This window comes from Anthonomus grandis, chromosome 8 (genome assembly GCF_022605725.1).
Source record: "Anthonomus grandis grandis chromosome 8, icAntGran1.3, whole genome shotgun sequence".
Classification (NCBI taxonomy): domain Eukaryota; kingdom Metazoa; phylum Arthropoda; class Insecta; order Coleoptera; family Curculionidae; genus Anthonomus; species Anthonomus grandis.
Genome location: NC_065553.1, coordinates 8896558 through 8922191, shown reverse-complemented (window position 1 = coordinate 8922191; position 25634 = coordinate 8896558). Strand labels below are relative to the sequence as shown.

General features: G+C 26.8%; 1 protein-coding gene across 3 annotated transcripts in view; it reads left to right on the top strand.

Moving 5' to 3' along the window:
* The window catches only part of LOC126740012 (glutamate receptor ionotropic, kainate 2), a 246078-nt gene that overhangs the window by 168834 nt on the left and 51610 nt on the right, over positions 1-25634 (top strand). For all 3 annotated transcript variants that reach the window (XR_007661767.1, XM_050445867.1, XM_050445866.1), the window contains exons 3-6: positions 3192-3353; positions 19056-19142; positions 20160-20324; positions 23490-23665. Coding sequence is in view for 2 of the 3 variants with exons in the window: in XM_050445867.1 (XP_050301824.1) it covers positions 3192-3353; positions 19056-19142; positions 20160-20324; positions 23490-23665 (590 nt within the window). In the remaining variant the exon portion in view is untranslated. The remainder of the gene's footprint in view (positions 1-3191; positions 3354-19055; positions 19143-20159; positions 20325-23489; positions 23666-25634) is intronic.

The window sequence follows — 25634 nt, the reverse complement described above, 5'->3', positions numbered from 1 at the left end:
ATTTTACATAAAGAAATAAGTTTGTTGTCCCAGATTTTTTCGTTGGAAATTCAAAAGGCTTGTTTAGATTATCTTCGTTAATATCTTAAGTATAACCGGAGTTTTCCACAAAAGTCCCCAGAGATATAATGTGTGGTATGAAATTTGTAATCCAGACTTTTATTCAAAGGCCCTATAGACTAATTTTCAAGCTACAGCCTAACAATGATGTACTATTGTAACTGTTTGTACTATTTTAAGCTACCAATAATGCTCTACCATAAAAACAAAATCTCCCAACTCTTAACTTTGTCTTAAAAAAATAAGAGAAAAATAAGGGAACATAGCAATCCATTATTTTAGCATAAGCGACGAAGCTCGAGGCCCATTTTATAAAAGCATCTCAGACAGCAACAGAATTAGCGTATTTTTTATTTTAATCCTTAGCTTATAATATAAATTTCAAACAAACATTTTCTTTTTAATATTTTAGTTTTATTAATAAAAAGGTCCCTATATTTGTTGAGTAAGGTAAAAATATAAAAAACATTTTAGTTAATCATATAAGAATATTTAAATAGTATGATATCCTAAAAATTTTAAAGCCACATATAATTTTGTGAAAGATATATACTTTTTTCTTTTGCAATGTAGGTCAAACTAAAATAAACTCTTATTTATTAAAATACAAACAAAAAATTAAATTCTTATTCAGAATTTAATATTAGAAATTATTAAAGGGTAACTTTGAGATTGTATACCTATTGTTAACGTTGAAATCTTTTGTTATTTTCTCTTTAAATCAATTTAAATATAAATTGGATTTTAGGTATTCTAAGATATAAGCAAATAATGAAAAACAATTTTGTTTCCGATTGATAAGGATTTAAAATAAATATCTGTTATTGGTTTTTTATTTGGTTAATAAAAAATCGTCGTTTAATGTCTAATTTAATAATATATGTATATATTTAGTAAAAAAATTAATGACAAAGGGTATTCTGCATTTTATAAAAGTCCATTATTTTATGTAACATATAGTTAGGTACTTTTTTACATCTTAGATCTAGTTTAAAAAGTATTTCTGAAATTTATTTATATTCATTTAAATTAGATGCACAAAAAACAATACTTTCATTTTTATTATTATTTTTTCTATTTTTATATTTTTTCTTGATAATTCTTGTTTTGTTTATTAAGAAACTAAGTTAAATACTTAGCATAACATTATTTTTACTAAATAAGTCACTTTGTAGTTTTTTACTAATTTTTAATCATAATAAGTATTGCTAGAAATAGAACAATACTTTTTTCTTCTATTGTTATATTAATAAATAAATTGTTAAACACAAAAACACATTCATTCTGAATTCAAAGCAATTAAGAATTGTATAAATGTGGAACAAATATATTGAATATTTAAACTTTTGATTAAACAATTATTTATTTATTTATTTGGCAGAAACAGTACCTTTGTTAACCTTCTCCTTTTATTATCTTTATACTTACACATTTACATAGTTTTGAAGAAGTAGACAAAGTTTATTTTAAGTCCCAAATCTCAAAAATCATTAAAGAGGCAAATAAACCATTAGTTTCCAACAAATTGAAAAATTATAATTATACATAATAGAGTAAAAACAAAACACATCGCCAAAAAAGCATCCCAATCAACAATAACAATCATTTACCTAATTAGATAGTTATTTCAACTAAGGTTAGTAATTTAAAATTAAAATAAACTATTTAAAAATTGCAGAAAAATACAGAAAATTTATTCAAGCATAAATAATTTTACACCAATATTTCTTATTCAAATTGTTTATACGTTGGCATCTTCAGGAGAAGTGCGATTGATCCCTTCCTATCCAGATCACGTTATTATTTATAAGGAACTAATAAATAATAATTATTTAAATTTTACAATTTTATTGGTAACGTTTAGCAAAATTCTTACTTTTTTAAATAATGTAAAATGTAAAATAAACTTTAATATTAATTTTTTAATTTTTTTTTACAAAAGACAGTTTATAGACTTAGATCCCTTCTCATTAAGTCAGATAATAAAATTCTCTAACAATATTATGACGATACGTTGGAAAATTGTTATATTCAATTCTTTTCTGTTAGCGGATAATAAAATAAAGAAAAAAATAATAAAATATACCATCGAGTTCATTTAAGTTATGCACATAAAAAGCCCGAAGCAAAGCCCATGTATAATTTTTTTCTCTATTTAAATACTGGTCCTTTAGAACTCTTTGGTATTATGCGCCATAACATCTAATTGTCAGAATCCCAAAATATTCATTACCAGACCCAGAGGCCTTTTTGAAATTAAAGAGAGAGTCGTCGGACCATTATATAAAATTGGGGTTAAATATATGGCTCGATTTAAGCAAAAGATCGACTCATTTTATTTCGAGCTTTTCCCTACTTAAAAGGCATTCGCGTTATATGGTTGATAACTTTTAAAAGTTCAACTTACGTTTCGGAATTTCATTTTGAATTTATGCCCAGTTTTATATTAGTTATTTATTTACCAAAGGTCTGATTTAGGCAATTATTGCGCGGCGTGAATATTGAACCCCAAAGCGTAATGGATGGGTTTAAAAAGTCTTATTTGCTTCTCAAGAGCTTAATATACAAGAATTAGTATTGAGACTGGAACTTCAAGAATAATTTATTATTAAAATAAGACAGTTATATTTGATAGCAATAGTATTTGCTAAATTCAATTTTTCATAAGCGAAAAACAAAATCTTATAAAAAATTTTTCTGCAAAGTGTAGCAAAAACAAAGAGTTTTCGAAATAAGAAGCAGTACTCATAACTTATTTATTTTTTAGTAAGTTTAAAAGGATTTAAATTAGCGAGGAGTTTTATTGACTCTTAAATCCATTCAAATTTCTAGAGAATATGCTGAAATACTAAAAATTTGAATCGTCTAGCACAATGGCAGAGCTTTAATAACTATTATCTGTAAGAAAATTGACATTTCCAGTAAAGAATTCTCGACGAGAACACCAATTCAACTCAACTTTGTTAAGTCGTTTTTAAGATAAAACTGAGCAAAGCAATTAATAAAAGCTTCAGTTCCAAAACAGTTTTAATAAGCCAAGAGACGCTTTTAGCTAAAAGGTTATAAAGTATCTAATTAAAATGCAAACGATTAAGGAATAAAACATAAATTAGTTGTTTTTTTATTTTCAGGCGCAATTTTTACTGAGGATCAGAAAAATAGCAGCGTGGAACTAGCATTTAAATATGCGGTATATAAAATAAACAAGGAGAGAGAAATGCTTCCAAATACCACGTTGGTTTATGACATCCAGTACGTGCCCAGAGATGACAGCTTTAGAACTTCGAAAAAAGGTAATTTTAATATTAGAAATTTAAGAACATTTTTATTATAAAAATAAAATAGGCTTTATACACGTATACATGTATAAAAGCGTAATATCTCACTGAAAAAATACTGGGGATGATTGATGTTATTTTTGTCAGGGGGCGGCAAACAAAATTAAGAGGAATGACCTGAATAGTGAAAAAGACGAGGCACAAAATCCGAGCCAAATGAGGAAATTTCTTTGAAACTTACTTAAGTTTTGTTTAGTTCTTAGATGATTGATAGACTTAAAGATCAAGTATGTTATTTTGATAAAAATAGAATTATATGATTGTGATTATACATTCTTGGAAATGTTTCTCAAACAGTTTATCATGCAAAGTATTTATTTAAAGAATTTTATCCGTTCTTTTGTAAGTGTTGTCTTAAAAAAATAAAAAATGTCCTCGCATAAATATATAATATAGCTTATCCGAAAAATGAGGATATTAGGATTACAAAAAATTAGATTTATTAAAATGATTTAAACCTATATCTCAAAACCGTTGGAAAAATTTGCTTCTTATTGGCAATTGCCATCTTATTTCAAATTTAGCTCCTTAATCGTTAATTATGTAATTGTATGTATCTAAATTCCAAATTTTATTAAAATTGGCTTAAACACTGACAAATAATTAATAGAAAAAGGTTTTCTAAATACTCTTCTAATGCTATCCCTATTAGTGATGAAATATATCTAACTATATGGATGATTTAAGTTAAACTAACATGTTTGATGATTCCTTGAAGCCACTGAATTTATACCAAATTGTTAAAGAACCCACTAGTTATATATCAGATAAAATCAGCCTTCTTGGTGTTATAGTTTTGTCAAATAATAAGTTGCTTGAACAAGTTAATATTAAGTTTACTGTGTGCTGAATTTAAGTGTTTTTAGGAGCAAACCAAAAGTTATGAATTATATTTCTATATATTCTTAAATGTATATAATATAATATATTATTATATTTCTAATAGTTTCAAATTTTTTAACACCAGACCGCTTTGTTCCATCGCACATTGTCCTATTTAGGTCCAAATTTGTTTAGCAGATTTGATAACGTGCCTTTACAGACATTTAAAAAAATATGTAAAAATATGCTTATGCGGGAATATTCATAGTTTAAACTTACATTCTTATAAAAATTATGTTTGTAGGCTGACAACATTGTTGAGAACTTGTTAAATACTATTTATACATGTAGGGTGTTTAAGTTTAACTGTGTTCAGTTAATAAGTTGGGTGCACCATTTTTATTATCATTGTAGTTTTTTGAATTGAATACATGGTTAAGCCAAACAGCTATGCTGAACTTTGTCAAGTTTAATATTATTATTATTTTTTTTATGAAATAAACTTCTTCCTCTAAGATCACGCATAAATTAACCTCTTGCAATATCAGCATAAAGTTATGCACTGTATAAAGAAGAAGGTTTATTTTTAAAGATTTTTAAAGTTAAATTAATCCTATAATTTTTTACGTTTCACAATAATTAAAAAAAGTTTATATTTTGTATTTACCGAAATATAACAGCAGAACTAAATAGGTAATAAATACATACAATTTTTTTTTAATTATTTACAATAATTTTAGTAGATATAATTAATTTAAAATTTTTAATACTAATGATACAACATATTGGATTATAGAATAGGTTAGTAAAAAAAATAAATTTTAATATGAGAATTCTTACTTAAATTATATGCATATACGTAGAACGTGTTTTATAACTTAGTCAAGCAATATCGTCAAGAAAACTCCAAAACTTTTCAATTTGCTTCTTTACTAAAAGGCTGTGTATATTTTTGCTTCGACTAAATCTAATTAAAAGGGTATTTTTTTAATTACTAATAGGGAAGTAAGAATTATATGAAATTCATAAATTATAAAGGATCTTAAAAAAGAATAACTTATTATTTTTCTCTAAATAAAATTAAAAATAGATTTATTTAATGAAATGGTTTAGATAGTAATAGAAAAAAAACAAATAAATAAAAAAAAGAGATGTAAACTTGATAATTCGTTTTAGATTCAAGTACCATAAAAAATCTTGCTATTTCAAAATGGTCCTGAAAGTAATAGATAAAAATCATATGGTACAGTTAAATAAAAGATTAGTATTTCATTTATCTTTCGACGCTCATAAACTCTTTTTAGGTAATTGCCTGACTATATTTTTTACACTGACTTCAACATACCTATTAATAAATATCTATAAAGTATACATATATAATATAAACCTGCAATAACCTGATAAAAATTTTAACTTTAAGCTTAAAAGTCATTGAAAATACTTATAAACTGAAACGTCGCGTAACATCTTTTTTTAAACTTGGATAATGCACATACGATAATTATATTAAAAAGAATTTTTTAATAACTTTTAAAAAAGTACAATACGCAATAATATAAAAGAAGTCCAAGAAAAGTAAAAAGTAATTTTAAAATATATTTCTATCATTTTATATAGTGATGCTTATTATTATTGATTTGTATTTTCTTATAGAGAAAAACTTTTAAAGAAGATGCCTTTCTCACAATACAATACAACTCTCTTTAGACCTTTCCATTTTAGCGGAACATTGCGAATAAAAAGCGTTCAATTTGTTTAAAAGCACTCGAAACTATATTTTTAAAAGTTTGTTCGAACCTAAAAATCCAATATTTTAAAAAGCCATTATTGAACCAGGATGCAAAGTGGTCACGAATGTAAATGCAAAAATGTTATTTGGGTGAAATGGCTTGTACATTTCTGGACTTTTTTGTGTGCTAGGGTGAACTTTTAAAATACATAAACCTTTTTACGAAATATAAAAAAACGTCTATAATAAATAAACACGAAAAATTTTATAATATACTTGTGCGTTTCCTCTAGCCATATTTTTTTACAAGTCATCAATCCTCATCTCGGTAAATAACATGTGACCTCGAGTTGAATCAAGACGATCTCGTGAATAATAGGACGTCCCTTAAAAGCAATGGTTTTTTAGAGTAGAAAAGGGAAAGAAACCTTTTTATTGACTGTAAAGACTTTCATAACTTTGTTATCCAACTTAGACCGTAAAAGAATATATCTCATGAATGATGTAGTCGAACCCAGAATACAAAATCGTTTTTAAATTATAGATATTGGCTTTTTTTCCTTGAATGTGTTATATTGGTATATAAATCATTATGTATTTTTGCAAGTTTAATTTTACAATTATTTTAAGAGTAGGCCCAGTTATATTATTTGTAACTCAAACTAATACGCAGTCAAACAATTATAGCAAACGTAAACTAATAGCTTATAAATACTTATAGCACATACAGTGTAGTGACTCAGGTTAAAGTAACATATTTACTTGTTATAAATAAAATTTAACATTAATACTTGCTGATATGTGTTTCAAGTATTAGGTTTCTTAAAAATAAGTTTACAAAGAAATCAAAAAAAAAATTAAGGCATCATGCATAAAAGCAAATAATCAATTGATGTGCTCCTTTCTATTACCTTTAATATTAAAGAGAAACAGTAAGTATCCGAAGAAGGAAGTAAATAAAAGCTAGCTATAATTATAGTACTTAGGGTATAACTTTTTTTTACCAAACTGTGAATTAATTGAAACTTTCCATTAAGGCCGGCTCAAAATATAAGCATTGCTCTGATATATAAAAAGAATGATTTTAAAATGAGCATTTTACTTGCATTTTTTTATATAATTTGTTATATAAAAATTCTATATTAAAATTCATCTAGTACTTGCAAGTATACATTAAATAATAATAATTTAATTATTTAAATTTATAGTATAAATGAATGATCTTACAGTTTTGTATTTTAAAGTGCTAAAACTAATAATAATTATTATATCATATATTTTTTTGCTTTTAACGTTGTTAAGCCCAAAATTAACTTAGTAAATTATTTTATTCATTAGCAATAATCTTAAATAATGCCTGTATAAGTTCATATACAATAAACATATGTAGAACTCTGAATACTTAAGTTATTTTTCTTTAGTATTTCTTTTTCTCCTTTTAGATTTTACTTACTAATTCGAAGTATTTATAAGAAATCTTTGCTTACAAGACTAGCTATTAATAGTATTTAATTTATCTCACTACCCTAAAACATCCCCAGACCATAACCTAATATTTTAAGTTATGGATAGCAACATGATATGACCCTAATATTTAAATTATACATTGTTATTTTTGGCAACTGAAACCAGTAAATTTCTAATGTTTTTATAACAAATCATTGTCAACTAATTCTGCTTTAACTCTATCGATTTTAATTTCTATTCTTTCAATAAGGTGATTGTTTAGAATCCTTCTAAATATTGCTTGTTGCTTAAACAAACTTTTACTAAGAAGGTTGAAATATTTTGATACAAGTTTAAAATAATTCTATTATTCTTCCAGGTTTTTTTGTTTTTTGCTCCAATGATGCCTTAGATCCTCTAGACTTTAAAGTAGTTCCTGCTACTGGGAATTAGTCTATTGCTATTAAGCTTTGAGGCTTTTCTATCAAATCTCTTTTTAATTTTTATCTATTTTTAAGTATTGGCTGTTGATTGATCCTTTAATTAATGCTTCTATCTTAGTATTTTAAAACCTGCGTTTGGAGCTTTACAGTCAAAGTCCCTAAGCAATACTTGTTATTTAAATAGAGTATAATTTAGACTTTTATGTAGCTTATTTTAATATGGAAATAAAGATGCCAACTATAGGAAATACAATTGTTAACATCTGGAAACAATGAGGGGTTAAGATAAATTAAGTGTCAAATTATAAGTTCTTGAATGCGGACTGAGTTAAATAAAACTATTATAAATAAACTGACATATAAATATATTTTTTAAATAAAATTAATTATAATTTTAATATGAATAAAAGTTTATATTTAATCGTTAAAAATATTAAATTAATAAAATATTGGAGTTCTGTGAATTCTTGACTATGTTGATCTATGTCTACATATTTACGACCATCTTGTAAATTTCCGTATTTTTTAAATTTATGGGTGACTTTAGAAACCCTAGACTTTACGAGCATGTGCTGATTTTCGGAAAAAAATGCAATTCTGGAAAATACGTCCAATGAGGAAGTGCCTAGGTAGTATGGCTTATTAAATTATTTTTAAACTGGTTAATTCTTCTGTATCTATAACTCTAAACTTATCCTCAAAAACTTTAAATGAAAACAAAAATATTTCATAATTTACTCAACTTCATCCTCTAGCTCAAAATGCTTTGCTATCGCATCTTGTGTTCGTTTTATTATATTCATTTGCTTCTTTTCGTAGAAATGCAGTTTTTATATTATCTCTACATTTTTCCAAAAATACCAACGCTCAAATACGCCCGAAGAGAGCACTAAAAATAAATGTTTACAACTTGTCTGAATAATTCTTACTTTTTAGTATTTCGCCTGTTGAAAGAACCCTTATTATCACTGAAGTTGACTAACAGAAATTTTAGAAATACTGTATTTAGTGTAACATCACATATGTGTTGGTTAAGCCTGGATACAATCGATTTCCTATATGATAGAAATATTTTTTATAGCAAAATAACAGACAGTTAGAAAATGTAGCTTAATGTCCATCAAAGTAATATGTTAAATATTAAACTACCAATATTTATTTTACATAAAAGAATTTAATATTAAATAGATTCAATATTCATTTAAACGCGTTCAGTTTTAATAAAATATTAAATTACGCTTAACTAAACCAAACCGTGTCTGATTAAATAACAGAATTGTTTTAAATAAGTTTGCATAACTTGACCATTGTAGCATAAAATTAAATTGTTTTTTAATTAAAATAAATACAAGCGGCAAAATTTCCTACCATGCGCCGGTAAAAACGAGGCGACACAGGAGGAACCTTTCTAACAGGAAAATTTAAAATTTAATTGAAAATTTTCGCAGGCCAGGCTTGTTTGAGCTGCTTATATCAGAAGCAAATATATTGCGCCCTCTTGCACGTATTTTGCGACCAACGTGCAGGCATTTAATATCAAGCTCCTTTTATTTGTGTCTGAAATTGCCGTAATGCGGTGTGTTTTGTGAGAAACAAGATCTGTCATTTCTATATTACGTTGCTTTCATATAATTTTTTTTTGACCAAATTAATCTCTAACACATTTTGTTTTTATTACAGAAAAACAATAATAATATCGGCATTGTTTTCAATAACATTTAGAAATAGATCAATACTTTGCGAAAGACACACTCTTTTCTGCAAGATTGTCATAAATGATCCAATAAAGTGAAAGAATCTTCTATCGAAAAAGCCCAGGAGCAAGAACGTTTATAAGAAATGATCTGTAGTGCCGTAGGAGTGGACTCAATACGATCAACTGTTATAGAATGAATATGGAACCTAAAACTGTGACCAGTATTTGCAGAAAATATATAGATACAATTATTTCAAATATTTTAAAACCAATAAAATATTTCCTGAAGACCAGTGGCGAAGAATGGAATTTCTAAAACCATGATGGGAAAAGCAAATTAAAATTGTTTACGATGTATTCTATTTTTAGATGAATTTTCTTTTCCATTATTATCTATATACCGGCGATATTAACTGCCCTTTTAGATCTTTAGATTTGTCCCTAAATAAACTTTTAGTTTTGTGGTTATCTTGATAAGGCCATTTTACGATTTTATTTTCTGTTTTTCCATTACGTTTCCATGTGAATTGCTCATACACTGATGTATATACAAAATTTTATAGCAAGTTATTCAATTACCTCTATTAAAGTCGTACTTACAACATCGTCGAAGGCTAGTGGCAGAGAGTTGAGCACGTGTGCGCACCTTTCTATGCATAATAATCGATGCCCCAACCTATATATTATTTTGCTTTATTAATTTAATGTCTGGAAAAGTAAAGAAAATGCATTTTTAATGTTATTTCTTTTAGGTAGTTTTTTTAAATTTAATTATATTAATTCAAGTTTTGAAACATGTCTAAATGGCGCCACAGATACAAATTAATTTATTTATTTATCAAAAAATACATCGGAACGCATATATAATATATACGTCGTGCCAAAACTAAATTTTCATACCTTTCGATCTTTTTTTATGAATAACATTTTGAGCTTTTATAAATGTACTCAAAAACTACTTATAAAGTATAATATAAATTTTATATTCAAAGGACAGAAAGGGTCATTTATATCTTGCAAAAAAGACGAGGCTGACCTAGGCTGACCAGGCAGCATCCTTGACATCATTATGAGAAAAGGATCGAAAGAAAAAATACACGATTTTGATATGATTTTTTAAAAGTTGGATCTCTATTTTTTCAAAAAATCTAAAAAATATATGACAGATCATCAAACTGCAATTTTACGCTTCTATTATTTCTTTTAAATAATCTTATTAATATTATCTCTAACCTATTATGCCTAAAATAAAACAATTTAGCTTTAAATTCCTAAGGCCATCACAGCGTAGTAAACAGTAAAAAACTAGCTGGGAGGCTCCAATTTAACACTAATACTGTAACTTAAATGACAATTTTTATAATGTTAGATTAATAAGATTAGGTAGAGGTTATGTAGCATAGGTTTCAATCAACTGAACATTTTCAAAATCTCTCTAAATGAGTTTTTTTTTTAATTATATATTATACAGTAGGAATTTATATTATTTATAACAAATGGTTTTTGTTTATTTATTACATCTGCAATGCATGTGTAAAATTCTTATTTTGGGGCTGGTTTGCAATATTTCTGCAATTTTTGTCAGGTTGTATGTTAAATTTCTTCAATGTATACAATATTAAAGTTTTCTTCGCCACTCTGTATACTTTTTAAAATAACTCGCTTCTGTCACTTTAAATTTTTTGGGACGCATTTTTTACAATAAATAATATTACATTGGGTAAGTCGTAATCAATCTCAATAAAGCAATTTTTTATTTTGGTATGATGCTAAGGTGGAAAGTCAGTATACCAAGATCAGTAATTCAATTAAGCTTACTTAATATGGTATTGTCAATGAAACAATTGTAGGTAAGGAGGTAATCTTTGTTTTGCAATGACTAGCTCTACTATAGGTAGCAGAATTTATTCCTAGTCTATGGTCAGCACAACAAACCTCCAGAAAAATTAGGCAATTTTTAGTAATTATTAGGTCATCAACAAAGACCAATTTATGATGAAATTTAGTCATTAATGAGTACCCGAACTCTGTGGTACACCTAAGATAGCAATGAAATATTTCAATTTAAACCCTTTATACTCGGCCAAATACATAACCAAATATTACGCAACTGGGAAAGTATACTGACCTAATTTATTCAACAGTAGATAATGGTATTATCCTTAATATACTATCATATAAAATATAGGTTTTTAAATCAAGTAATCCAAGTAACCAATTTAAAGGCCTCTTCTGAATTAATAATCTATAACCAATTCTTTTAAGCAATTGATTGGATAAACAGAAAAAAGATATTTTCGTCCTATTCGTACCGAATAGAACCGGACACTGTTTTATTGCAGTAATGGGATTTTACATGTAAACTTTAATGTTCTACATGTAAACTATGCATAAAAAATGGCAGCAATCAAAATTATGTAGACAAAAAGATTAGACCTTAAAACTAAACACAGAATGTGCAGATATATCTTACGTAATTTAGATAGTAATGGAGTAAATGATTTGGGTGCATTTAATTATGGTGGTATTATTAAAATAATAAAACAAAAAATACAGAAAATCATTTTTGATTATTTATTGTAGAGCCCTTAAGATTAATTAAATATAATATATATAAAAATAGTTTTCTTCAGCAACGTACCAATCTACCCACAAAATAGCACTTCTAATTAAATAAAACTTCGATAACCTTATAAGAGTGATCTAGGTCATTTCTTAAATATCTAACAACTGAACTCCCTAAACGATCTTGCCACTATGATTTGTAATATGTTTTGTAATGCCTGTAATTATAGTAATTAACCCATTATCACTTTGTATAATGTCTATGGTCACAGTTTATTGAAATGTGCCTCGAGTCAACAACATTTTTGTAAAAAATTCCCTGGCCACCTCCATTTATCCTTTTTAAGTAGCGCTATCCTTAGAACCAGAAACTTTAAAGATTCGCCTCTTATTTATTCAAAAGAAGAGCTGATCCAAGTCTTATTCGTCATTTATTTAATTCTGTAAAATATTCTGAGCTTATAAGGTAAGTAAATCATATAGGGTAAAAAATTGCACAAAAAAAAACCAAACTAAAAATTTAGCAGGTCAAGTATTTTTCGAAAATATACCAGAAATGTTAAAGAAAGTTGTGGGTTAATGTACCTACTATACTCAATTATTTTAGATCGATAGAGCTCAAAATTATTTTACCTTGAATTTTACTAAATTAGCTCGTAAAATTAAAACATTACATTTCTGTACTTTTCTATTAATTTATTACTAGATTTTATAAAACGTTATCAAAATATATATTTTTTTTAATTTGCATTATCTTATTTTTAACTTTTCAAACATTGTTGTTCCGAAGTTAATATTCCTTTTTATTTTGTTTTATTGCAAGTATTTTGTTTTCTCTTAAATACATGTATATGTACATTTGCATTAATCTACGTAAACATCACAGCTTCAAAACTTCAAATTAATATTATTTTTTTATTATGATATTTATTAAGTATAAACACATATGTATAAACACATACAAAACTGTCAGAAAGTAACATGAACCCTACTATTAAATAAATAAAAGCGCATTGGGTCCTATCAATTTTAATCTCAATTTATTCAAATTTTATGCATTATACTTTCGACGCTTCCTTTTTTCTCACATATCTTGGTGTCAAATCAAACATTTTTCCTAAATAAAAGCGCAGCTGTTGAATAGCTTCGCTTATCAACGCCCACATTTATTTACTCAATTCAGTTTATACTTTCTTGCGCGAATTGGCTAAATATAAAGCTGTTTTTTTAATGTAATTTTTATGATGCGTAATCTTAAGGGTACAATTTTTGACACAAAAAAGAAAAACAATTATATATAAAATATATAAAACTTTTCTTTAAAATTCGGTTGTAAAGTCTCGAGCATCCACAGTGTCTCTTGGCATGAAATTTAATAACACGTGCAGCGTGCTCATAGATCATCTAATGTCTCAGGTGAAAAGCTCTAATAAAATCTATAAATTTCAATTTGAGATATATAGACTTTGGCTCTAACATTTTTTTATGTTCTTTTAAACAAAATTCTTAAGTTGAGTAGTTTCGTACTAATTTAAATTGTACATAACAATTACAGACGGAGCTCAGAATTATTAGATGCTGAATATTCGTAAGTTAGGATTTAATATAAGTTACAGTTTGCATTGTAAGACCGTGAAAAGAATACCACATAGGCATTCTTGTAAAGACTTCCAATTTCTTACTATATATTTTCAAAAAGCTACTCTGTCTAATGTGATATTGCTAATCAAACGTATATAAACTCATCAATTTAGTGTTGTGTCAGTAAACCCTTTTATTTCCCCTCGTAAAACGGAAAATGCCATGAAAATAGCGCTTTAAGCTGAAGTCTGCTTTATATTATTTCAATAAAATTTTTATGTGCATTTGCAAGTTATGCGATTTTGTCTTATTTTAACTTTAAAATCTAAAGCTACTAAAATAAAATATTATATTTATGACTACTATGTGCACTTTTTTAGTACTTAAGGAGAAGAATGTGAGGCGTTCCACTCGATATATGTCTAGGCCACTCACTAGAAAGCATGTTGGGCAATATGTTGGACATTGGCTTTATCGTCAACAAGTTTTCCAGTGTATGTGTTTATCGATTCGTCCACAAACTAGGAAGTTGCACCTAGTGTAACAGAAGCCGGGCAAATTAACTATAGGTGTGCTATTAGCTGTGGTTTCACACACAACTTAAGGAGCTATATAATTAGTCTAAAATATTTTGTAAACGATTTTGCAAATTCTTGTGTGTCTATATTTTTAATAAGTCTTTTAGAAACAATAAAGGATTATAAAAAAGTTCAAAGAGTTATACGAATATATTGAATGAAATTTGGTATATCAGAATGTGACTTCTTATTTAAAAATAAATACTTAATAAAGTTTAAACAGGATATCATCGAAATTTCCAGGTGATCCAGACATCATCAATAAAATGAAACTATGATATAAAAAATACATAAAAAAATTAAATTCTCTTTTATATATCCCTATCTCAGTCTAAAAATTAAAGAAGGATGGAAATAAAGTGATATTTATCTGGTATAATTAGACCAACTTAACTTAAAAAACACTATTTTCAGACAATCCAGATACTATCAGTAAAATAAACCATGATAATAAAAAATGGAGGAAAAATTATTGAATTCCCATTTATATACAAATATCTCAGTCTGAAAATTAGAAGAGGATGGATAGGTCCAAAATATAAAAAATGTATACTATAAGCTTGAATCCTTATAATGTTTTTGGATCAATTTGACTAGGATTTTTCATTTTTGGATAAGCCTTATATGATTTTCCCTAACTACCGTTTTAATAATTTCCTGACTAGACTAATCAGAATAGCAAATTAACATCATGATATTGATATTTTAGAAACTTATAACAAATTCATGGATCAAATTTTAGTAAGCAAAGTAAGCTCTGGTTTGAAATTATTGATTATTACCTAATAATTATTAATTATTACTTAATAATTTAAATTATGTGTTATTGTTGTGAATTAAAAGTTCAATTGAAATGTAATTGTGCTTTGCCCGTTTATAAATAAATAAATAGTAATTGAACTATATATTGATCATTTACTTAAATGTGTGTTTTAAAATATATTTTCACATCGTATTTTATCGGATAAATAAAATTTTGACTTTGGAATTCCTTCCAAAAGTGTTTTATAGACTTATTAAGTGACAACGTGTTTATTTCATTGGAAAATAAAAAAAAGCTATTTTAGCATAACATTTTTCTATAAAAACATAACCAAATGTTGTATAAATGTTAAATTGCTACCGGCATATCAAACTCTATAAAGGCTCGACCATCCTTCAAAAATTTAGCATCAAAAAGAGTAACAGATGACAAAAACTTTATAAACTTATTACTTTCATAACATATCATCACAATACTCTTCTTACCTAAATAGTTTTGTTTTTGAATAATTTGTACTCATAAGTATATTATTTTCTCAGCTTAGATAGGATCTTTCTAAAATATTAAATAATCAATTAAATTTGGTTGTTATTTTAAACTAATTTACAAATTGAAAATAGCACTCGTTTTAAAAGTCATTAAGAAGTTTAAATTAAAGTTGTTTATTACCAATCACTATACAATAGATCATTGTTTGGTTTCTAAAGACTATTCTGACTGGTGTTTTTACAATATGTCTAAGCCCAATTGTATAAATATTACTACTTATTTTTGTAATGTATTTTACCAGGTTAAAATTAGATAATCCCATAGCTTTTTTAACATTTAAATAAAATCTGTTTTTATATAAAATGTTTTGTTTATAATTTTTTAATTTTAAAGTTACCATTTTAGCATTTTTAAATTATATAAGATTAGACAAAGCTTGGTTTTTTAATAAAATAATTTTATAATTCACACAGAAAGCTAATTTAAAACCATTTATTTATCAAAAATACTCGCAATAAGCCCAGTTATATCTGTTTAAAACATTCGCATATATAATGTGGTAAAACAATGATGCTGGTCATTTTAACTTTTATTCAGATTAAGTTAACTTGCCAGTTTCAGGATTACATTTAATAATTAATTCCGAGCCGGTTAGAATAATAATGACTCAGGACACAAGTCTTTGAACCTTAGACATATTTAACTTTTATGCAAAAATAAATATTTCAAAAGAAGCTAATGTGTTTTCGTGAAATATCTTAATTTTGAATAAATGCAAAAGCTTATTATATCCCAGACTCGCTTCGAATCGGACTTTAAGAGAGAGAAATTCAAATTGTTGCACTCTCGCCCTTTTAGAAAGCCGTAAAATAATTTCAAATAAAAGGATCGCTTTAGAATTTTTTCACGGAGCATTTTAGGAATTTAATTAATATTTAATTCTTTATTTCGCCTTTCGAGATAGGGGGGAGGCCAGGCGCGAAGAAACAGACTAATGAGTTTTACGATTATTCGAATAAAGAACGGTTTTAAAAAAATTATGGAAAATCCTATTTGAATTGTGTATTTGGTTATTCAATATACAATTTGCTAATTTAAGGAATTTTTTCAATAGTAACCCAAAATCAATGTTTACTAGTTACTGATTTTCTTAGTTATATGTTTCTATATTTACATATCATAGTTTAAAAAATAAAATTTTATTCTTTTAAGCTTTAATTTACGTGGCATCCAGGTCATTGTTTGAATAAAAATGACTCCTACATATTAAACCTTTTTCAAAAATAGTATTTATATATCATTTAATTTTGCTTCCTTTAGTCCTTCCAAGACTCGTTTCTTTATAAAAAGAATTATTGGAGTCTTAAGCAAGTATACCGACAACCTTTCATCTTCGTCCCAAGTTTCAATTATATTTGGAAAATCTTGTATTCTGTCTCTCATATATTTTATACTATTATATTTATAAGTAGATCTTCTACGAAAACTCACCAGTATAATGGAGGTAAAACCTCTTTTTGTAATCGGTCTTGTCAACTTATGCTATTACTGTATCTTTTGCAAGGTTGAAGTGACTGTGCGTTGTCTTATGCTGGCCTCAATCCGATTGCAGAGGGTGCATGGAATTTTCATTTAAATATTGAAAAGTGATGTAATCGGAACATTGTCAAAGTCACAATCTAATGCTATTTCTCTATGTGTGTTATCATAACATTGACAAAAGTCTATTTAGGTCATTAAGAAAGTGATTTATTGCAGAGGTTCATATGCATATTGGCGTTTACTAATTGTGGTATCTGTGTTAACCGATTTACGGCCAAGGATAGAAATAAAACTTAAAATTTTTAAATTATATATTTTAATTATGAAAACACATTACAGAAACACATATGTGAAATCAAAAAAGAAATAAATCTGCTTCTTTCTAAAATAAGTGGTGTTACGTAAACGCATCAATGGCCTATAGTGTTAAGTGATATTGCCGAAAACAGTCAGCGTGTAAATAAATAGTGCAACGCTCACAAATATAAATTGTTTCACTTCTACATACACGACATCTTCTTCGGGAGTCAGTCCTACTGATTACATGTCCAGAGTGATCAACCCTCACTTCACTGGGTGGTTCTAATGGAAGTGGTCTAGCGACAAAGTTCTTTGTTTTTAATAAGTGTACGGCGATGAATGATTTAAAATTCAGTTGTGACATTTTATTGTGATTCATCGTGTTGTAGAGTTTCCAGGAATTGACAAGAGTACTGCCTATTGTATTTTTAAATAGTGGCCACCACCATTTCTTACCCATCATACCGATTCTATAATTAGCCACGCCATTATCATGCAAATCTACTCCTCCCATGTATTTATTATATCTTGAAATTACAGCTGGTTGTGGGATTGACACTTCTTTTTTCGATTTTCTATTATATCTTTTAGCAGAAATAAGAGGTTCTACATGATAATGGGTACTAATTGCTAGACTTGTTTAGACACACTTCTGACAGGCAATTTCAGTTATTCGGCCGGTGATGCGAGAACGCAACAGCATAATTTATGACCTAATTAGAAAAACCCTGGTTCAATAGGTCAATTTTATGGTGTAGTTTGGAATGTAATTAGTGTTAAAAAATACAAAACTTTGAAAATAAAAACATTAAATAGGAGTATATGATTTTTAAAAATGTGCGGCCATATATAAGAAAAAATCCGGCTTTTTAAAAAATTCGTACAAGAAAGCAAATGAAAAAAATGGTTCAAATTTAATTCTGTCACTTTTGTTCAACCTTGCGTCATTGGTACCAGCCCATATTTCAGGCGAAAAAAGCACTATTTTTTTGTAAATAAATCATTAGTGCAGTGTTGCGTATACGCATCACTGGCCATAAATGGGTTAAAGCTATAGGTCTGCATAATTTTTCATTTAAATATTTCAGGGTACACATTAATATATTTGAACAAATAATAAATTTGGTAAATATTTTCTATAGAATAAAAAAAGTGCGAAAGGAAATATATTTTATGCTATAATTATATTTTAAGTATATGGTAACGTTGTTACATGAGTATATATTTTTAATAAATATTTAAAATATATGCTTTAAAATTCTTTCCATCGTTCGTCCTACGTTATACTGGTTTAGAGCAAATAGATTCATAAAAAAATTACCTATGTAGGCATTGTAATGATGCCACCAAATATTAAACACATATTTTTTTTTAGTGGAATATTCCCTCCTATCATGATTTTTCCCTAAATGTTTATAATCGGGTCTTACAACAAAGGCAAAATATATAAAAAAGCCCCTTATGCCAATACATATTACTTAAAGTTAATATTTTTAAATGTCCTTTAATGAACCTAATACGCTGAACTTAAAGTAAGAATAATTTTACTGCTCGAATGCTTTCGAAAACATAACGAGAAACATTAAAATATTTTTAGTATTTATTATTTTTAAATCAAACTTTATGTTTTTGAAGAGAAATAATTAATATAAAAGTATAATTTTTTTATTATGTTAATTTTAATGTTTTAAATTTCCTTTTAGCATGTAGACAAATGGAGTTTGGGGTGCAGGCCATCTTTGGTCCATCAGATCCAATATTAGGAGCTCACATTCAAAGTATTTGTGAAGGTAATAATTAGAACGTAGTATTTTTAAAATATTACAAAACCTATTTTATTTTAACCATAGTATAAGTATAGGAATAAAAAAAAACAAAAACTGTTATTTTTTGTTCTGTTTAACTGTTCCAATTTTAATGAACAAGTTATGCCTTGATAAATATCCTGCATAAACATCAATGCTTTAGGTAATAATATCTTGCCGTATAGAAAATGCAACTAAGATGTGTAAAATAACAAAAGTATTTTTTTTTGCATATAGAGCATACGTCAAAACCATCATAACCAAGATCAATTCTAATAAATGTATTAATGCTTCCTTTTCAGGTGCTTTTTGGCGCTCAATAAACAAAGATAGCTTGGATGTATTCGATGTTTCTTTTTTCAGTTTATTTTGACATAGTGAATTTTGTTTTATTCCAGAATTGGATATTATCCTTTATATTTACATTTTCAATAAAATTAAATGAAAATAACAGCAATTGCAATTCCTTAGTTTATGATAAATGTTTGAAAATATCTGATTAAATTATTTATTATTTTTTTAAAAAGCATATGCTTGAAAACAAAACTTTACATTAAAAGTGGTGATTTCCTTAGTTTAGTTTGACATAGTAACTTTATTAGTAATATAAAATTAGTTATATTTTCATACATTTACACACAATAACTATACGATTAGAAACGTGCATTTAATTATTGAGTTTTAATTGAAATTTATAAAAATTAACGGGGTATCCTATTTAAAATAGGAAAATTAACGGCAATTTCCTAAAGTTTAATGTTACTGTAGAGAATTTGGTTCACACTAACTAATACGATAAAACAATCCAAATGATTAAAATTGTGATTAAATAATTTACAAGGATGTTGTTTTTATTTAATTTACTCTAAAGCTAATTTAGTTCATTATTCTTTTTTACAATTTAAATTGGTGATTTTTTGCCTAACTCCTGGTTTTATTATGACTTTATATCAACAAAGGGTTCTTTAATAATACGAAATTAAGGTTTGTTATTTTTTTTAGCATTAGATGTTCCCCATATAGAAGCAAGGGTAGATTTTGAGCCAGTATCAAAACAGCTGAGCATTAATCTGCATCCTAGCCAGGAAAATATGAATAAAGCATTTAAGGATCTTATGGCCTTTCTTAATTGGACCAAAGTAGCTATTATCTATGAAGAGGATTATGGTAAGAATAACAATTTAAGTAAATATTTCTTTTATAAACTAAAAAAATAGAAGATAAGTTTAGAGCATAATTTTTATGGCAATATCATTTGTTTATTTTTCGTTATTTTTAATTAGTAATTATCTTGTAAATCAGTGTCAGAAATCAGCAAAAAACATTAAAATAAAACCATAAAACTTAAGTTCAACATTTTAGACGGTGGTGTCAAATCGATTTAGCAATTTGTCATATAATATAGTCCCCTAATGCTTAAGACACATCTGCAAATTAAAAAAAAATAACTACATTGGTAGTAAAGTTATTTACCAAAAAATCTTAATTTTTTTAATTTTTAACACAATTGAGATTTGAAAGTAAGGAGTTTTTTTGGTGGAAAATCATCCTGTAACGTTTGTCGATAGAGTTCCTAGACACTCAGTATACTGGTTAGTTACTTCGTAATAACACTTATAAATCACAATGATAATAATTAATAGGATGATTAAAAAGGTTTAACATTAAAATTTTGATTAGCTTCTGTATGACACCCATTCAAATTATACATGATTTTATAATATAATTTCGATAACAGGATTGTGCTTTAGTTTTGTGGCTTAGGCATCGATTATCGTCAATTGAACGTCGAAATGGTAAAGTGTAAATAGTTATAGAGTGCATTACAATGCTGTGTAATATAATGCAGATAGTAATAGATAATTTAAAGTTGTAAATTGCTGTTTAATGCATATACGATGATATTAATTGTAATTGATATTACATCAGCGATAGACACACGGTTGGCTGAGCATTTCAGACAGTTGAAATGCGGCTTTTGACTTATTGCTAACGAGATAATTAGTTTAATTTAATTTTAACATATAAAATGATATACTCTATAAATATGCAATTTACTGGGAAGCAGCGCATTACCCACATAGAGCACAGCTATAGTACTCCACAATGAAATATAAATATAGTTGTATCATATAGTTAAAGAAACAAAAGTTTAATATAAATGAGAATGTAAACTTATAAGCTTTATTGTAAATTCAACGCTAAGACTAAAAACACATTTTGGATAAAATGTACAATATCAAAGTATAAGACAAATTGTATGTATATGTAAGAACCTTATATGTAAGAACCTTAACATTTTAAATATGCAGTGAAGAGTGAGGTATTACATTTTAATAGATATGAGTTTCCAAGGCTTACTAGCATATCCAAATTAAAATAGCGTTAGAACTCATCAGTCGTTTACATACCAATATATTTTGAAAATATGTATACATATTTTGTAAATATGTTGTATTAAGCCTACTTATCAGAATATTGAAATAAACAACTTTCTTACATAGTTAAATACCTTCAAATTTCACATTTTCAATCAATTGCAGATCAATTAGTTTAATTTTTTATCGAGTTTTCTGTTTTAAATCTTTAACAGCATTTGCTCTACTTATATAAACTTCAAATAGGCCCATAAGAAAAAATCTAATAGGATTAAATCCGGTGACCTTGGTAGCCACTCAGTCAAAACATCATGCACTTGGGCTCTAAAACCAATCATCATGAGTTTTTAAAATCATTTTAAGGTATAATTAAAGACAATAAATCAAATGTAATTTGTTTCCAATATTAAGGTCTACTCGTTTGCCCCTTTTAGACCTTATATATTGTTTTTTTTTCAACAAAATGAAATCATATTAACTTTTTACATAAGCCTAAAAACCCGGTTACCCACTGGCTCAGAGATGATAAAATCGCAACCAAATAATAAATCGAAAAATCAGAGCCACCGTGGGTAGACCTAATTTGTACCGGATAATTTATCATGCAAAATGGCAAAATACATGGGGGCTAATCGACTGTGGAATGAATCTTGTTTTTGGGGAATCCGTGCAAAATTCGTCGACCATACTAAAATTTCATTTTTAGTGTTCAGAAATGTGGAATTTCGGAAGTGTGGTCCCGTGTAGATATGACCGTTTTTTGTTCGGAAATTGGCAGATAAAAAACGAAACAGCTGGAAGAGTATTTAGGGGCTCTATTGCCAGAAATAATAAACGTTCTTTGTGATGGTTTTTATAATTATCGAAATCCGGGTTGAATGTTAAAATGATTTTAAAATGGATGTTTATGAAAGGAATGAATTTAAAAAAATATTTTTTTTCGTAACATTTGTTTTTCAATATGGATGGAAATTTTTTAAACTGTCTTGTTTACATCGGTGATATTTTAAAACTTATCGAATAATAGTTCTAAAATATATAAAAATAAGAAGATATAAAAATATTTATGCTTTTATTAACTGCAAAAGCAGGTAAAATTATCATAAAAGTCAAAATTTAATTTTAAAAGTGCTCTCAATCCTTTAGTTCCATTCGAATCCCATTATAACCCAGTATTCTTGTGATGTAGGTATTGGGAGCAAGCCGCTGGTATAGTTAGTTTGATTTAGAAAAAAATCAATTTTTGGTAGAAAAATTCGGTACGAATTATTTTAAAATTTTATTTTGCAGCAAGTTACTCACAAATAAGTTTTCTTAATCGTATTTTTTATATTACTAAAAAATTACATTTATCTTTCTAAAAAATAGTAAGAAATTGATATATACATTTTTTTTCCTTTCCTTATACATTATAAACAACTAATAAAAACCAAAGGCTGACTGAGCTAAATTATTCTTTATAAAAGATACATTTAGCTCCATAACTAATAATACGTTAATTAAACATTCCCATGTTATGCGAAAGTTTCGCAATTTGTTTGCCCTTCACGTCATCAATACAGAAAGTTCCAAATACCCTCGCCTTGTTAAACAGCGTTAAGGGTGAGGGAACATTAAAGGTCCATATTTACCAAGCGCAGCCTTTGAGTGATCAGTCGATATATTCTAAGCATGCATGCTAAGCATTTAAGCCCTACAGAATTTCAATCGTTTTAAACAAATTTGTTAAAATATTTATTAACTTAATACTATTTATATGAAGCGACATATTTTACGGTCTAAATAAAAATTGCCAACAATGTTATATAGCCACGAAAAATTCAAGGTTCAAAAATCAAAGGTCAGGAAATATGACATTCTCATGTCGAGGATGCACCGGTTTTTTTTTTACATATTTTTTCATAAGAGGTTAAGCTCTTTATTCATATAACTTTATTTTAACTGTTTGTTGCAGGCCTTTTTAAACTTCAAGAACTGGTAAAGGCACCAGGAATAGTAAAGACGGAGATGTATATAAGACAAGCAAGTCCCTCCAGTTACAGGCAGGTGTTACGTGAGGTTAGGCAAAAGGAAATTTTCAAGCTAATCGTGGATACGAATCCGAAAAATATTCAAAAATTTTTTAGAGCGGTAAGTATTTAAATACAAATCATTAAGTAAGCATTAGTTGTTTTTCTTCACAGCAGAATTTTTCATTTTCTGTAGTTGTGCTGTGGTAAAGATTTTGGTTTTGTCAGGCGTAATAAAACAATGGCAAACCAACAATCATAAGAAAAGATTCATAAAATAGTAAACATTTAAATTCTATAAGTTTAATTACATTTTACGGTAGTAAAGTTTAAGGATAATTTTATCATTGAGTCAGAATAAGAACTTACTGCTGGGCTTCTATCAAAATTTTCAGTTTAATCGTCTTTTACCATTCGTTGTATTGTCAGATGCAGCTAATCTCTTTCTACTTCTGTGCATAACAAACACGGTTGTCACTTCTTGTCATTATTTTTATAGTGTTTTTAATACCTGATTTTTTCTTTCGCTTAGCTCCCCTATCTCTCTTTTTTTCAATTTTCTCTACACATTACCATTTTGCTTTCTTCTTGTTCTTCTTTGTGAATAACCATTCCTGAATTAGTTTTTTCTTCCTCAATTTTAATATGCTTTTCTATGTTACCGAATCCATATCCATATATTATTCTTTGATAATACGCATGACTTATGAACTGTTACATAGTTATTTATTTTTCTTCTTGTGCCAAGTTTTATAGTTTTCTTTATTTTTTATTCGTTTCTAAATTCGTTTAAACTAGCAATAGGCGAAAATTTTAAATACTGTATTATTTTTATCCGATTAAAGAAGAAAATATAATAAAATACAAATATAATGAGAACCTAAAGCTACACACTTTTAAATAGTTGTAATCTTAAACTAAAATAAATTCCTGCTTAACTAAAATTTTATGTTGATTATATAGGCATATTACAGCTATAAAAAATATTTAACATTGAACTGTTAGTTAGGAAAAGATATAATAACAAAAAGATAACATTTTCCAATTTTTAGACAGAAGAAATTTAAATAGGGCCACTTAACTATTAGAGGTCCCAGCTTTTACCCTAAAACTTTGACATACATATATCGTACAATATACATGTCTGCCACGTAACTTTATTTGCATTTAATTTGCAATTTTTTAAAAATAATTTAAATTTAGCAATTGATGGGAAAATTAAAAAATTGAAATCTATTTAGTTACATTTAAATGCAATATATTTATACATATATCATAATTACTCTCTATAATTGACTTTAGTTATAATTGGATACCGAAAAATCTATTTAAATTTTTATACATGTTAATTAAAGTACTCTAAACTTCAAGGTAATAGCACTATCTTCGGTATTTATATTAAAATATATGTTAAAATTTAATATTGTAATAGCTCATAAGATTTATGTTTTGAAATATATTACTAATGTATATATACTTAAATAAATAAAGTCTTACTTTATTATTATATATTTTAGAAAAACCGGTCTGAAATATAAATTTTATTTAGTTTATTAATATAAATATATATAGTATTTACACAAGTAAAATACAGGTAAAATATAAAACACATAGGTAGACCGTTTATTATGTTAATAATTAAAATGTAGAGAGTTGAAATATGTTGCGTAAGAGCTTTTTTACCTACATTTATGAGAAATATTTCTGGCTGAAAAAAAAGTAGGCGAACATCTAATTGTTGTATTTTTATATTATAATATACTATGCCAAAATTTAGTTCAATATCTCAAACCGTCTTAAAAAAACTATTAAGACCTAAACATAAAATAAGATTTTAATACACTCTATCTTGAAAAATTAGCATTTTATAATCCACGTTTATATAAACTTTTCATCTTAAAATCCATCCAGAAATACCTTCTTAAACCTATTAAGTAATATCCTATATATAAACAATATTACAATATAACCTGACTGTCTAATGACATTATTTACGAAGGAACAAAATTTCATTTTAAAGGCTAATTAATAAGTTAATTTTTAATGTTTAGTTTTTTAACTCTGCTCACAATCACGAATTTAAATGGGCT